Raw genomic sequence first — 14,930 nt, 5'->3', positions numbered from 1 at the left:
ATGCCCACTTAACTCATCCCCTTATCATATTCTGATTTAAATGTCAAAAATCCCACCTCTCTATCGCTTGTCGGGTCCGATTCAACAGCGGAATCCATTGTCTTTGTTGTACCTTCCTGCGCCTTCTTTCCATCGTCACCATTCTCGTTAACATAAAGTCCAAATATCTGGAATAGAGAGTTAATTATTAATACCTGTATTACTTAGTCCAGGCAGTTAGGACACTATATATACAATGCTAAATGTTTCTTTCATATCAGGTTTATGCTGCATGCCAAAGACAATCATGTGAAGACTCCTTCTCGAGGCCTTCTTTCAAAAGTGAATTCAGAAATTATCTCATAGCGAGGAGTGACAAACGTTTAAAGTGCAAAATAAGTAGCTACTTTCATTCTGCTTTTGTGAATATGAGGAAACAATTGTCTTTAGGAACTATATGATATTTGTTTTGAAGATACTTTTAACTACGAAACATATGGCTTACAGAAAAGCATCCTAACTAAATCTGAACAAAATATGGAGATCCTAATTACATGGGGAAAATCATGTTTAAAGCTTGTTCAAGAACACTGGGTCATAAAAAGAAAATATGACGTATGACTGCACCTGGATAGAAAAATATTACACGTGGACAAATATGAATAAGGTAGAAAACAAAAGAGTTCAACCACGGCAGGCACGAGCTACAACCACAGGGAAAAAGGAGGAGGGTAACAGCGAGTAAAAAACCTGATGAAAAAAAGAATGCATACAGGGAGGAAGGAAGAAAGAAGGAGATGGAAGCAAAACTCTAAGGATCGAAAAAGATGCCAAGTAAGAGAATGGAAAATGAAACCAATAATAAAGTAGAAATTATGGATGGATGAAATAGAACGAGGAAGAGAAAATTAAAGATGAAGAGAAGACCGCAAAAGAAAATGTGGAAACCGGAGTTAAATATTTGGAAATGAGGGAATGAGAAAGATAGTTGTACCTTGGAAAATCAGTAGTAAAAATATCTTCTGACAGAAATATGTCTCCTACATACATACCGTTTACAATATATATCCCCGATTGACAGCAGATTTTCTATTATTAACAATGGGGCAATATTTCTGTCATCAATAATTAGGACACAACATTTTTCTCAGATGATATTTTGGTTGCGCTCAACTTATTATATATAAAGTGCGTGGAGGTGTGCTATCACGTACTAGAATAGGTCGCGGCAAAAGAAACACGCATTGGCATAGCCAATAGGTCTCGTCTTTGGGACCTTATAAGTTTTTAGCCATGAAACAGTTGCATGACTAAATACTTATAAGGTCCCAAAAGCGAGACCTACTGGCTATGCCAGGCGGCCGTGCGGCCGCGAAAGTGAAAGTGATCGCGATAAAACATCAAAGTGGCCGTGGGGCCGCGAAAGTGAAAGTAATCGTGTTCAAGTGCGGCGCACGTGCCCGCGCACATGCACTGTAGCTCTAGGCCGGCCTGGTAGCACTTTTTGGAGCCCTCTCAATAAGTCTCGACAGACCAGTGCATGCGCTGGGTCAGGCAAGACCTAAAAAGGAGGAAATGTAAGTATCAAGAAATGAAGCCTCTGAGTCTGGGCCTTATTATGAGTTTGGCAGTAGGAGGACCGCCAGAATCATGGTGAGGCAGCGGTGGCGATTCTGCCACTGCTGCACCGGCAGTCCGACCGCTGGATTACATTTTAAGCGGTCAGACCACCATGGCACCTCCGTCACCGCCCTATCGATGGCGCAGCAGTATGATGGCCTCAATATGCCTGGTGGAGCCCTGCAGCACTGCTAAGCATATTACGAATTCCCTCACCTTCAATAGTCTCATGGTGGTTCTTATTCCATTAAACTGCTGGTGGTGAGGATAAAAGGGGGGCTTACAGGGCCCCCTGTTGCCCTGTGCATGGGGGTGCATGCAGGTGGTCACATGTTGTGCCCCTTTGTGCGCATGCAAGTCCATGCCGTGCAGGAACTCTCTTTGGGGCTCCCACTGCAGTGCCCATTTTCAGAGGCACTGTTTTAGGGCCCCCCAAAAAACACCTGCCAAACATGAAAAAAGTCGTGATCTGGCAGGCAGTGCTCACACAGCTTTGGCGGTGTAGAAGCGGGACGGGCGGCATGGCGAACCCGCCACCACACAGCGAAAGTTGTAATCAGGTTCACTTTGGTTTCTAAAGAAGTGCCATCAGGTACCAAATCGAGGCCAGAAAAATCTCTGCAATTGCTTGGTTGGGCCTCTGCATGAGCTCTGATGATTCCTTGCAGTTCAGTTTGGGACTCTTAGAAGCTCAGTTAGCTCCTGCATGAACCTGCTTGTGATTCTGCAGGAATCTAGATTGGGCCTGTTTAAAGGATTTGAAGCTGGGGCCTTAAAAGAGCTCAGGTGGATCCCAGAGGGGCATCAGCATCAACTCCCTTCCCCGTTGTGAACGTTGACAAAACATTTCGTAAAATCAGACAGTGGGCTGCATTTAAGAAAAAATGATTGCTTTATTTAGAAGCAATCACAGACATGGTCACCATCCCTGTGAAGCAGCCAATCATAGTGGGTTACAATTTGCAACCTATCTCCTTAATATTTAAGATGTAGGTCTATTTGCAACCCACTACGACTCACTAATTATGAAATAAGGCCCAGTTATAACTTTAGTACATAAGTAATAGAGATTACCGAATAGGTATTTGCAAAATTATGCTCTTACTAATGTTACTACAACTGGCTCTGAGTGATTTGCGGGGAATCACAGGACGTTGAGCCAATGCCGGGGCTCAAACCTGGTTCCCCAGAATAAAAGCCGAAATCTCAGGCTGTTAGGCCACATCTCTTCCCTTTCGCCCTTCCCTCTCCTTGCAGGAAGGCTAGCTAAGGCCCAAGCATTAATTTTGCCTGCAAGTCTGTTAGACAGTATTGGCATCAAGGTGGTGGTTTCAGAAATATGTCAAAACAAGCAGCTACTCTAACAGGCCATACAAATGAAGCGTTGCAGTGCATAACATCACTGTGCTTATCTGTCTCATACTTGCACTTTTACTTAGTTTAGTAGGGTTGGACCAGTGCACTATAGCAGGGACACACATGCAGTGCAATTTTCTCCTAAGCACAGCCAAAGACTGCCAGGTGCTAACATCTCAGTCTACCTCCCAAAAGACCCTTTTGTACCTCTCTCCCTTTGCGTTTGGTGGCTGGGTATTTAATTAGACTGAAGAGGCACATCAGAATGACACTGTGTATGAACAGCACCTGGTACTTCTCCCACCAAAGCTTTCTACTGCAGCAGCATGTTGTTCCCCAGATCGCTCTGTCCTTGTGTGTTCTACCTCTTGATTACCCCTTACAATCTCTGCAAGTGGCAGTTGGTGGTTGTAAAACCTTGAGCCAAAGGTAGAAGGGTGCCTGCTCCAAATCCAATACACACATTTCAAAGGGTCAATTTATATGCATACTGCGCAGTTGCAGGACCTTGACCCTCAAGCTGGCCCACTTTTGCTGGTACCCACCCTATTTTCTACTACCCTATGCCAACTCCAAACAGGTAAGCGTTGTCCCGTGGGTTAACACACCTGCTTCTGAGTCATGGTCCAGGTGTCTCCCCTCCTTTCAATGTCCATCTGTAGGAGTAGATTTTAAAGCTCAAGCTTGGTGTTAGGAGACAAGAGTTGAGATTTCATGTTTTCTCTTTAACTTTGCTTTTCTGCTCAGGCCGTTCGTTTTTTCCCATGTGCTACAGTGCATTTTAACTTCTTTTGCATTACTCATAGTTCATCACCTGGACCTCAGCACTGTTCATCTCATCCTATGTCCTATGTCCTTGTAGTTACTCTCTCCACACGCCACAAGCAGCCTCTAGCAGTAGTCTGTGGGCTGTAATCTGATTAGGCCCTCACGAAATAAATCAAAAACAAAATACTGACAAAGGCAGTTGCGGCAAACGGGGGATGTCAGTAAGGGCTTCTTTAAAAGGCAGCAGGGTCCCCGAAGAGGCTGCCACTGGCTGAAGCACCTCAATCAGGAGGTTAGTCCTAACTGCCAGAGTAGGAAGCTCAAGGCCCAAGGCCTCAGCCGCCCTATGCAACACCACAGCGTAGGAAGCCCCCTCCTCCATAGCCACCATAGGGGGAGAAAGCATACCAGGGTCTGGTGACGTGTCAAGACCACTGGCATCACCCAACTCCTCTCTCCAGTCTGGCTCTTGGAGCTCGTCTGTTAAAGGGTCTCCAGACCCCTCCCAATCCTACTCCTTGTCCTCTGGCGGCCACTCAGGGTGAAAGGGAATGCCAGGATAGAAAATAGGCACAAAATTGCCTGTCAGCGACAAATCGGTCCGGCTCCCTTTCTGATTCAAGGAGAGGATCCAGTGCAATGCCGGCCGGGGGCAGGGCCGATGCCAGCTGGGGGGGGGGGTCTTCAACGGAATCAGTGCAGGGGGAGGTGTAGTGAGGTCGACTGGCATTGACGCGGATCCAGGCCTGGATTCTTGGGGGGGCTGCGGCCCCAGGACCGAAGTCGCCGCCCTCGAAGGTCTAGAGCGCCCAACCGAGTCCACGGGGCCCGAAGGCACACCGGCAGAGTCGGGCTGCCCAATGATGGCATGCATTACTTCGTAAAAATCATGAAGTTGGGCAGGGGTTGCCCCCGGTCCCAAAAAGGGAGGGAAGCTCGGAGCCGACCCAGCAGGCTCCGCAGGTGGAGCAGCAGGTTGACGACCTTCCGTGTCCCGCGTAGCTGCGGCTGACGGACAGGGAGCAGGCAAAGAGCGACGATGCTTCTTCTATTTTTTCTTGTGCCTCGACTTACCCGAAGACGAAGACGCCGATGACGAGTGGTGGTGGTGGCTCTGTGACCGGTACCGCGACCTCCCTCTTGACCGGGACCTCAAGCCGCACGGAGCACACTGCCGGGCCTCCAGAAGCTTTCGGGACTGCTCCCACAAAGACTTCGGAGCCATGGCCCGACAGTCGGAGCACGACTTCGGGTCGTGGTCGCGCTCCAGGTACCAGAGGCACACGAGGTGTGGAAACGTGACAGACATCAATTTGTGACAGGAGTCAGAAGGCTTGAAAAAAGACGTCAACAAAAGTAAAAAAAGAGTTAGTCAAAAATTGACCAAGGGTACCGCTCTTTCTGGATCTGCGCTGGCTGGCGCGGAAAAAGAAAGAACTGAAGTCAGCGCGCAGGGACGGCATCTAAGTAGATACCACGATGTCATAACAGCAACTACGATACCATCGACAAACGCAGAGTCGACCGACGCCACCTAACGACGTGCAGGGGTACTGCTGAGAAAAAATTCTCAGGATCCAGTCTGATGCCTGGGGGTAGTTCTACGGTAAGGAATCCATAACTTATAGTCTCTTTCATATATGTTGTTTGTTAGACCTGTCAGCCCTTTGGGTGGTCCCTCCTCATCATTATTTATTTTGTCCCACTTTTGCCTCAAACCCTGTTATAATTTTTCCTTTTTGGGAACCACCAGACTTTTTAGTGTTGATGCAGGATCAGGGAGCCATTTTCCCTACCCCTGGAACTTCTGTCTGAGGGCCTGAGACACAAAATGGTGGCCACCCATTGTCACCTGTGACATCATCAGAACCCACTGGAGATTTCTAGAACCTTCCGTAACATTCTGGAACCCTGTGACAGTGAGAGGCAGTTTAGAATGTTGGGAGGCCATCTCAGAGTGGCAGTTGGCAACTGACTGGAGAGGAGAGAGGAGCAGTTCAGAAGGAGGTCGGAGTAAGGCAGCAGGGGTGGAAACCAGTGCTTGGAGTGGGGTCCAGAAACCCACCCTTGATGCTAGTCCCTACTGACCAAGCCCAGCCTAGAGCCCTGTGTGGGATCAAGACCAGAAAAACCATTTTAAGGACCTAAATATTGTGAAGAGGCCTTAAAGAAGAAGAACAGCAAGTTCCTGACCTGTTTAGCAGTGTCCTCCTGGAGTCCTGACCTCGAGAAGCCTGGAGACCTGGGGCCTGAGGTGGAGAAGCGGCGCTGACAGAAGGCAGACGTCGTACCCGGAGCCGCCAGAGGTCGAGTGAGGGCGCCGACGGAGGTCGTGGAGAGGCACCGGAGGTCGAGTAGGAAGTCACCTGAGGTCGAGGTGGGGCGTCGACGGGGGAGTGAAGTCCGCCCTCCGGAGTCGCCGGAAACCGAAGTGAAGCGCGCAGGAGGTCGGGAGTGGAGGTCGCACTCCGGAGTCGCCTGAGGTCGAGGTGCAGCGCGCAGGAGGTCGGGAGTGGAGATCGCACTCCGGTGTCGCCGGAACCCGAGGTGGAGCCGACGGAGGTCGGGAGTGGAGGTCGCACTCCGGAGACACCCGGAAGCGGGGAGACCGTGACCCTGTGACGCCGGAACACGACATCGAGCCAAGGCCGCCCCGCGACATCGATCCGGAGCCGTCTCACGGCACCGACCCGGCGTCAGGTAAAGCAGATCGACGCGACATCGAACCGAGGCCGCCCAGCGACATCGAACCGGAACCGCCTCACGGCACCGACACGGCGTCAAGTGGAACAGATCGACGCGACATCGAACCGGAACCGTCTCACGGCGTCGACTCGGCGCCAGCGGAGCCGACATTCGCAGAAGGGACAGTAAGTGGTAGAAAGGGCATCTGAGGCCCTGTGGAGCCCTAAAAGACCATTCTAGGGGCTAGAGGGGTGTTAGGACCAGCCTGGGAGTGCTAGGGGGTGAACTGAGACTGGTGCAGGGACCTGTGTGAGGGACTGTGTAGTTGGGAGAGCCAGAACCTTAGGTTACCCTCATTCTACCTCAGCTTAGGCCCCAGCCTTGACCACTCTAGGTGGGACATCCCCAGGCCACCCCAGTGACCACAAGCTGTACTTGGGCATAGTAAAACCAAACTACCTCATAAATGTGATCTGATTTGCAATTGTTATTGATTGCTTATATTATTTATTGAAGGCGTTTTATTTATTGTCTGACTGTATTTTTTCCTGCATTGTATTTATTGTCTGACAGTATTTATTTGCCCTCTGTATTTATTGCACCCCTATTTATTCCTTGCTTATTTATGACCTGATCCTATTTATTGAAACCCCACTGTGGTATTATTTATTTGACCTGCTATTTTCAAGAAAAGTCTTATGGTATTGTATGTATGTTTTGATACCTGCAACTAAGAGAAAATAAGATAGAGACAAACTACTTTCTTTCATAATTTTTACGGTGTAGTGTCGTTTTTGGAACGGATGAACGCATGGTTATTGTGAGGGTGTGACGTACGCTTAACACGGTGCCTGACCCCCGACCGCTCGAGCCAAGCTACCATTGTGCTGGGAACCTGGTGACTGCTAACCCGGTTGCCCGGTTTCCAACATAAAATTGGTGTTCAGTGGTGGGATTGAACTGTGCTTGCGTCCACTCGACAATAACTGTGGGTAGTCCATAGGCCTACACCGGGAGTTTTCTCCAAGCGGACTTCCTAATTTTGAGTTTTGTTTTTTCCAAATTTACTTCTGGTGGTGGGAGGAGGTATTACAAAAGGTACCCCCCTGCATAGCTTCTGTAAGCAACTGTCTTCTATCCTGAGTGGGCAAAATGGAGTTTGTATTGGAAGATGTTGAAACTTACACTGTGGCCCAACTCAGAGAGTTTTGTGAGCGAGAGGGGATGTTTTGTCTCCAAGGTGCAAAGAAGGGTGAACTCCAGACCAGCTTGAGGGCTTGGGGGGAGGCACGGCGAGAAAGTAAGGTTGAGAAGGAGGACAGGGATGGAGAGCCTGACAGCGAGGAGGCTGGTTTGTACCAACCTGAGGTGGGGAACCTAGTAGCAGGGCCCAGAACACTTTCAAGGAAGGGCAGCAGTGTCTCTAGCAACGGCTTATTAGAAGCAGAATTCACTGACCGGAGGGAGAAAAGACAGCTCACATGGGATTTGGCGAAGCTGGAGAAAGTAAATGAGGAACGGAGGATGGCTCACGAGTTGAGGCTCAGGGAGATAGATCTCCAGATCCTACGGGCCGGGGCACACCCTGTTCCTAGTGGTGGCAGCGAAGAAAGAGAAATCACCAGGGAATCCAAACCCTATTTGCCGAAAGACATAGTAGCTAGCTATAGTGCGGGTGATGATATCGCCAGGTGGCTAGCAGCCTATGAGGTCTCTTTAAGAATCCATGGGGTTCCAGAGAAATATTGGGGAGGGGGATTGTATAGATACATGCCTACAGCTGGTAGGGATACATTATTGGCCCTGGAGCAGGATGAGCAGACCCACTACCCCACCATGAAAGTGGCGCTCGTGAGGAAGTTTGGACTAACACCCGAGAAGTACCGACAGAAGTTCCGGGGTAGCCACAAACTGGGCACACAGAATTGGGTGGATTTCCTGGACTATGCAAAGAAGGCATTAGAGGGTTGGATACAAGGCAGTGAGGTGAGGGACTACGAGGGGTTGTTTGATTTGATGTTGAAGGAACACCTGCTCGAGAAATGTTTCCCTGAACTGCGTCAACACCTGGTGGATAGCAAGCTGACCAATCCCCGGAAGCTTGCTGAGGAGGCGGACATTTGGGCTAGTACCCGGGTGTCCACAAGGGGGACTGGAGGGGACTCTCAAAAGACCGGACAGGGCGCCCCCCAGAAGAAAGAGGGAGGGGAAAAGAAAACGGAGTTCTCTAAAGGCCCCCAAAATAGTTCCCAAGGGAAGGGGACAGGATTCACCCCTAGGGCTAACCCACCCAGAAACCCTAATCCTGGCCAGAGTCAGCAGCCAAGGGTTGTCCATTGCTACAAGTGCGGTGGTGTCGGACACTATAAGGGAGATGTGAAGTGCCCGAAAAGACCACCCCCTCCCATCGGAGGAAAGGCCCCCGGAGTAGCTAGTGTAGTGCTCGGGGAGGAGATGCCTTTAGAGAAGGGAGGGGAGTGGGCGGGTGTCACTTTAGTGTCCCTGGGAGAACGGGAGATGGTTCCTAAGATCCAGGTGCCCGCAAATACCACAAAGTATGGGCAATGGGTCACCATCAACGGCCAAAGAGGGGAGGCTCTGAGAGACACAGGAGCCAGTATGACTATGGTACGTAGTCAACTGGTGTCTCCAGAACAGGTTATTCCCCATGTACTCTACCCTGCCGCGATGGCTGACGGCAGAATGGGTCACTATCCAGTGGCCGAAGTTCCATTTGAATGGGAAGGGGTTGCAGGTTCACTTCGAGTTGCCGTAAGCCCTGCCGTGCCAGTCGATTGTCTGCTGGGGAATGACATGGAGCATAATGCTTGGAAGGAGGTGGAATACCGGACTCATGCTGAGATGCTGGGTACACCTGACTGGGCCTGTGTCAGCACAAGGTCTGCGACTACCCGGAGAGGGAGTTCGTTTAGGCGGGAGCCTGGAACAAAGGCACCGCCGGCTGCCGATCAAGGGAAGAACCGAGGGCAGGAGGAGCCTGCCTCGGCATCTGCGCCCCGTGTGACGGATAGGCCACCGGAGGTGGTGGACCAGGAGTCCGCAGAGGGGGATGTTACCAAACTGGAGAACCTACCCATCCCGGCCGAGTGGCACGTGGAGGGAGGGCCGACCAGGGAGGAATTCTGCAAGGGCCAGAGGGAGTGTCCTACCCTTGAGGGACTGAGGCGACAGGCCGAAGCCCAGGCAGCAGGGAACGTTGAGGGGAACTATAATATTTACTGGGAGGATGGCCTCCTCTACAGTGAACCCAAGGCACCCATGCACGGATCGTCACGGGCCTTGGTTGTCCCTCAACGTTACCGAGCCTTCCTCCTGGAATTGGCTCATGAAATCCCTTTGGCAGGACACCTGGGGCAAGACACGACCTTTGCCCGGCTTGTCCCACACTTTTATTGGCCTCAAATGAAAGTGTCGTCCGACACCTACTGCCGGACGTGTGTGTCTTGTCAAGCCAGTGGGAAAACAGGGGTGAAGCTGAAAGCTCCCCTGGAACCACTTCCTGTCGTTAGCACCCCCTTTGAAAGGGTGGGCATCGACATTGTGGGTCTGTTAGATCCGCCTACTACAGCTGGTCACAGGTTTATCCTGGTTCTGGTGGATCATGCCACACGGTACCCAGAGGCCATACCTCTGAGGACCATTACCGCACCTGTTGTGGCTAGGGCCCTGATGGGAATCTTTACCCGAGTGGGTTTTCCCAAGGAAGTTGTGTCTGACAGGGGGACCAACTTCATGTCAGCATACATGCGGGCCATGTGGAAGGAGTGTGGAGTGACCTACCGGTTCACCACTCCTTACCACCCCCAGACCAATGGTCTGGTGGAGAGGTTCAATAAAACCTTGAAAGGCATGATCAGAAGTCTGCCTGAAAGCCTGCGGAGGAAATGGGACGTCCACCTACCCTGTCTATTGTTTTCTTACAGGGAAGTGCCACAGAAGGGAGTGGGCTTCAGCCCCTTCGAGCTTTTGTATGGGCACCCTGTGCGTGGACCTCTCAGCCTGGTGAGAGACGGATGGGAAAGAACTCCCAGAAAGCTTCCCCAGGACGTGGTGAGCTACATGCTGGCCTTCCGGAGCCAAATGGCTAAGTTGTGGAAGCAAGCTTCTGACAACTTGGAAGCCAGCCAAGCAGTGATGAAGGCGTGGTATGACCACAATGCTCACCCGGTGGAGTTGGAGCCTGGCCAGAAGGTGTGGGTGATCGAACCAGGAGAGCTTAGCGCCCTCCAGGATCGCTGGTCAGGACCCTTTGAGGTGTTGGAGAAGAAGGGTAAGGCTACCTACTTGGTGGACCTGAAGACCCCTCGTCAGCCCCTACGGGTGCTGCATGCCAACCGCCTCAAACCCCACCATGAGAGGCCCGAAGTCATATTGCTGATGGTGACTGACGGAGCAGAGGACGTGGAAAGCGAGCCTCTCCCTGACTTATTTGCGTCTCAAGAAAAGGATGGGTTGGTGGAGGGAGTGATTCTCTCCCCGTCCCTAACTCCTGAACAGCAGGAGGACTGCCGCCAGGTCCTGGGGCAGTACTCTTCGTTGTTCTCCCTTGTTCCGGGTAGTACTCACCTGTGCGTCCATGACGTGGACACAGGAGACAGCCCACCTGTGAAGTCAAAGATCTACCGGATTACAGATAAGGTGAAGGCCAGCATTCACAGTGAAGTCACTAAGATGCTGGAGCTAGGAGTGATCGAACCTTCCAGCAGCCCCTGGTCCAGTCCAGTGGTACTAGTACCAAAAGCTGCACCACCGGGAGCCCAACCGGAACTGAGGTTCTGTGTGGACTACCGGGGACTGAACTCAGTAACCAAGACTGATGCTCATCCGATTCCAAGAGCGGATGAATTGATTGACCGGCTGGGAGCTGCCCAATATCTGAGTACCTTTGACCTTACATCCGGGTACTGGCAGATCTCTCTGACTGATGGAGCTAAGGAAAGGTCAGCCTTCTCCACGCCCAAGGACCACTACCAGTTCTGCGTGATGCCCTTTGGGCTCAAGAACGCACCTGCCACGTTTCAGCGTCTGGTGAACCAGATCCTCGCCGGAATGGAGAGTTTCTCTGCTGCTTATCTGGACGACATTGCCGTCTTCAGCAACAGCTGGGAGGATCACTTGCGTCACCTGCAAACTGTTCTCCAGGCCCTGAAACACGCTGGATTAACGATCAAGGCCAGTAAATGCCAGATCGGGCAGGGGTCGGTAGTGTACCTTGGACACTTGGTGGGTAGGGGAGCGGTGCAACCCCTCCAGGCAAAAATCGAGGCAATCATGGCATGGGAACCCCCCAAGACTCAGACTGAGGTCCGAGCTTTTCTGGGCCTCACAGGATATTACCGCCGCTTCGTGAAGGGGTACGGTACCATTGTGGCCCCCCTCACGGAGCTCACGTCCAAGAAGCAACCTCGACGGGTAGTCTGGACGGAGGCTTGCCAGCAGGCCTTTGTGAAACTGAAGCAAGCCATGTGCGAGGCCCCGGTCTTAAGGGCCCCAGACTTTTCCAAGGAGTTCATTGTCCAGACGGATGCATCGGAACATGGCATTGGGGCAGTGTTATCGCAACTCAATGAAGAGGGTCTGGATCAACCCGTGGTCTTCCTATACCGGAGACTACTTCCCAGGGAACAGAAGTGGAGTGCAATAGAGCGTGAAGCCTTTGCAGTGGTATGGGCTCTGAAGAAGTTGCGGCCATACCTGTTTGGCTCGCACTTCCTGGTTCAGACCGACCACAGACCCCTTCGTTGGCTGATGCAGATGAAGGGGGAGAATCCCAAGTTGCTAAGGTGGTCTATCTCCCTACAGGGAATGGACTTTCAGGTGGAACATCGGCCTGGAGTGGACCACGCCAATGCAGACGGTCTCTCAAGGTATTTCCGCCTTAGTGATGAGAACTCCCAAGGGGTTGGGTAGCTCTCCCCACTTTCAGCTGGGGGGGATGCGTGTTAGACCTGTCAGCCCTTTGGGTGGTCCCTCCTCATCATTATTTATTTTGTCCCACTTTTGCCTCAAACCCTGTTATAATTTTTCCTTTTTGGGAACCACCAGACTTTTTAGTGTTGATGCAGGATCAGGGAGCCATTTTCCCTACCCCTGGAACTTCTGTCTGAGGGCCTGAGACACAAAATGGTGGCCACCCATTGTCACCTGTGACATCATCAGAACCCACTGGAGATTTCTAGAACCTTGCGTAACATTCTGGAACCCTGTGACAGTGAGAGGCAGTTTAGAATGTTGGGAGGCCATCTCAGAGTGGCAGTTGGCAACTGACTGGAGAGGAGAGAGGAGCAGTTCAGAAGGAGGTCGGAGTAAGGCAGCAGGGGTGGAAACCAGTGCTTGGAGTGGGGTCCAGAAACCCACCCTTGATGCTAGTCCCTACTGACTAAGCCCAGCCTAGAGCCCTGTGTGGGATCAAGACCAGAAAAACCATCTTAAGGACCTAAATATTGTGAAGAGGCCTTAAAGAAGAAGAACAGCAAGTTCCTGACCTGTTTAGCAGTGTCCTCCTGGAGTCCTGACGTCGAGAAGCCTGGAGACCTGGGGCCTGAGGTGGAGAAGCGGCGCTGACAGAAGGCAGACGTCGTACCCGGAGCCGCCAGACGTCGAGTGAGGGCGCCGACGGAGGTCGTGGAGAGGCACCGGAGGTCGAGTAGGAAGTCACCTGAGGTCGAGGTGGGGCGTCGACGGGGGAGTGAAGTCTGCCCTCCGGAGTCGCCGGAAACCGAAGTGAAGCGCGCAGGAGGTCGGGAGTGGAGGTCGCACTCCGGAGTCGTCTGAGGTCGAGGTGCAGCGCGCAGGAGGTCGGGAGTGGAGATCGCACTCCGGAGTCGCCGGAACCCGAGGTGGAGCCGACGGAGGTCGGGAGTGGAGGTCGCACTCCGGAGAAACCCGGAAGCGGGGAGACCGTGACCCTGTGACGCCGGAACACGACATCGAGCCAAGGCCGCCCAGCGACATCGATCCGGAGCCGTCTCACGACACCGACCCGGCGTCAGGTAAAGCAGATCGACGCGACATCGAACCGAGGCCGCCCAGCGACATCGAACCGGAACCGCCTCACGGCACCGACACGGCGTCAAGTGGAACAGATCGACGCAACATCGAACCGGAACCGTCTCACGGCGTCGACTCGGCGCCAGCAGAGCCGACATTCGCAGAAGGGACAGTAAGTGGTAAAAAGGGCATCTGAGGCCCTGTGGAGCCCTAAAAGACCATTCTAGGGGCTAGAGGGGTGTTAGGACCAGCCTGGGAGTGCTAGGGGGTGAACTGAGACTGGTGCAGGGACCTGTGTGAGGGACTGTGTAGTTGGGAGAGCCAGAACCTTAGGTTACCCTCATTCTACCTCAGCTTAGGCCCCAGCCTTGACCACTCTAGGTGGGACATCCCCAGGCCACCCCAGTGACCACAAGCTGTACTTGGGCATAGTAAAACCAAACTACCTCATAAATGTGATCTGATTTGCAATTGTTATTGATTGCTTATATTATTTATTGAAGGCGTTATATTTATTGTCTGACTGTATTTATTCCTGCATTGTATTTATTGTCTGACAGTATTTATTTGCCCTCTGTATTTATTGCACCCCTATTTATTCCTTGCTTATTTATGACCTGATCCTATTTATTGAAACCCCACTGTGGTATTATTTATTTGACCTGCTATTTTCAAGAAAAGTCTTATGGTATTGTATGTATGTTTTGAAACCTGCAACTAAGAGAAAATAAGATAAAGACAAACTACTTTCTTTCATAATTTTTACGGTGTAGTGTCGTTTTTGGAACGGATGAACGCATGGTTATTGTGAGGGTGTGACGTACGCTTAACACGGTGCCTGACCCCCGACCGCTCGAGCCAAGCTACCATTGTGCTGGGAACCTGGTGACTGCTAACCCGGTTGCCTGGTTTCCACCATTGTTCAAACATATAGTAGTTACAAATATAGTCTTTGGATTATTTTAATGTGTCTTAGTGTATGAATTTATATTATGTATTATTATAGTTTGTATTATTTTTAATATATTTTGTAATTATAAGTGATTTCAGGTTTTTAATTTAATTGCAACAGTAATTTGTACTGCTGTAGCGGGTTGTTGGGTTTGTAGTGGGATAGGGTGGGAAGCTAAATAAGTAATCATTAATTAATTAATCATTTTCAAGTAAGTATGTGATTGATATTAATTTTGTGCATTTTTATGTTTTACTGATTTTTTTAGGTTTATTTTAAGTGGGGGCCGCTAGGTTTGTAGGGGTATAGGGTGGGAAGTTAGTTAAGTCAAAATAATTATTTATATTGAGTAACAAATATATATTTTAGGTGCGGGCTGATAGGTTTCTAGGGGCAAAGGTTGGAAAGTTAATTAAGTAATAATTAAAGAACTAATTTTTTTGTAATAGAAAATTATTAAATTGTTTATTATTTATGTACATTGTTTATTATGTTTTAATGTGTGTATATATATATATATATATATATATATATATATATATATATATATATATATATA

The 14,930-nt window shown here is 50.6% G+C and overlaps 1 protein-coding gene across 1 annotated transcript in view; it reads right to left on the bottom strand.

Annotated features, from left to right (window-relative positions):
* Window positions 1-14,930, bottom strand: part of LOC146811315 (uncharacterized) — a 1,339,659-nt gene that overhangs the window by 1,034,234 nt on the left and 290,495 nt on the right. Inside the window, exon 7 of the mRNA XM_085615056.1 lies at window positions 57-167. Within this exon, the coding sequence (XP_085471182.1) occupies window positions 57-167 (111 nt within the window). The remainder of the gene's footprint in view (window positions 1-56; window positions 168-14,930) is intronic.

The sequence above is a fragment of the Triturus cristatus genome, chromosome 7 (assembly GCF_964204655.1).
Source record: "Triturus cristatus chromosome 7, aTriCri1.1, whole genome shotgun sequence".
Classification (NCBI taxonomy): Eukaryota; Metazoa; Chordata; class Amphibia; order Caudata; family Salamandridae; genus Triturus; species Triturus cristatus.
The sequence above is the reverse complement of the archived record's forward strand: the minus strand, read 5'-3'. Positions and strand labels throughout refer to the sequence as shown.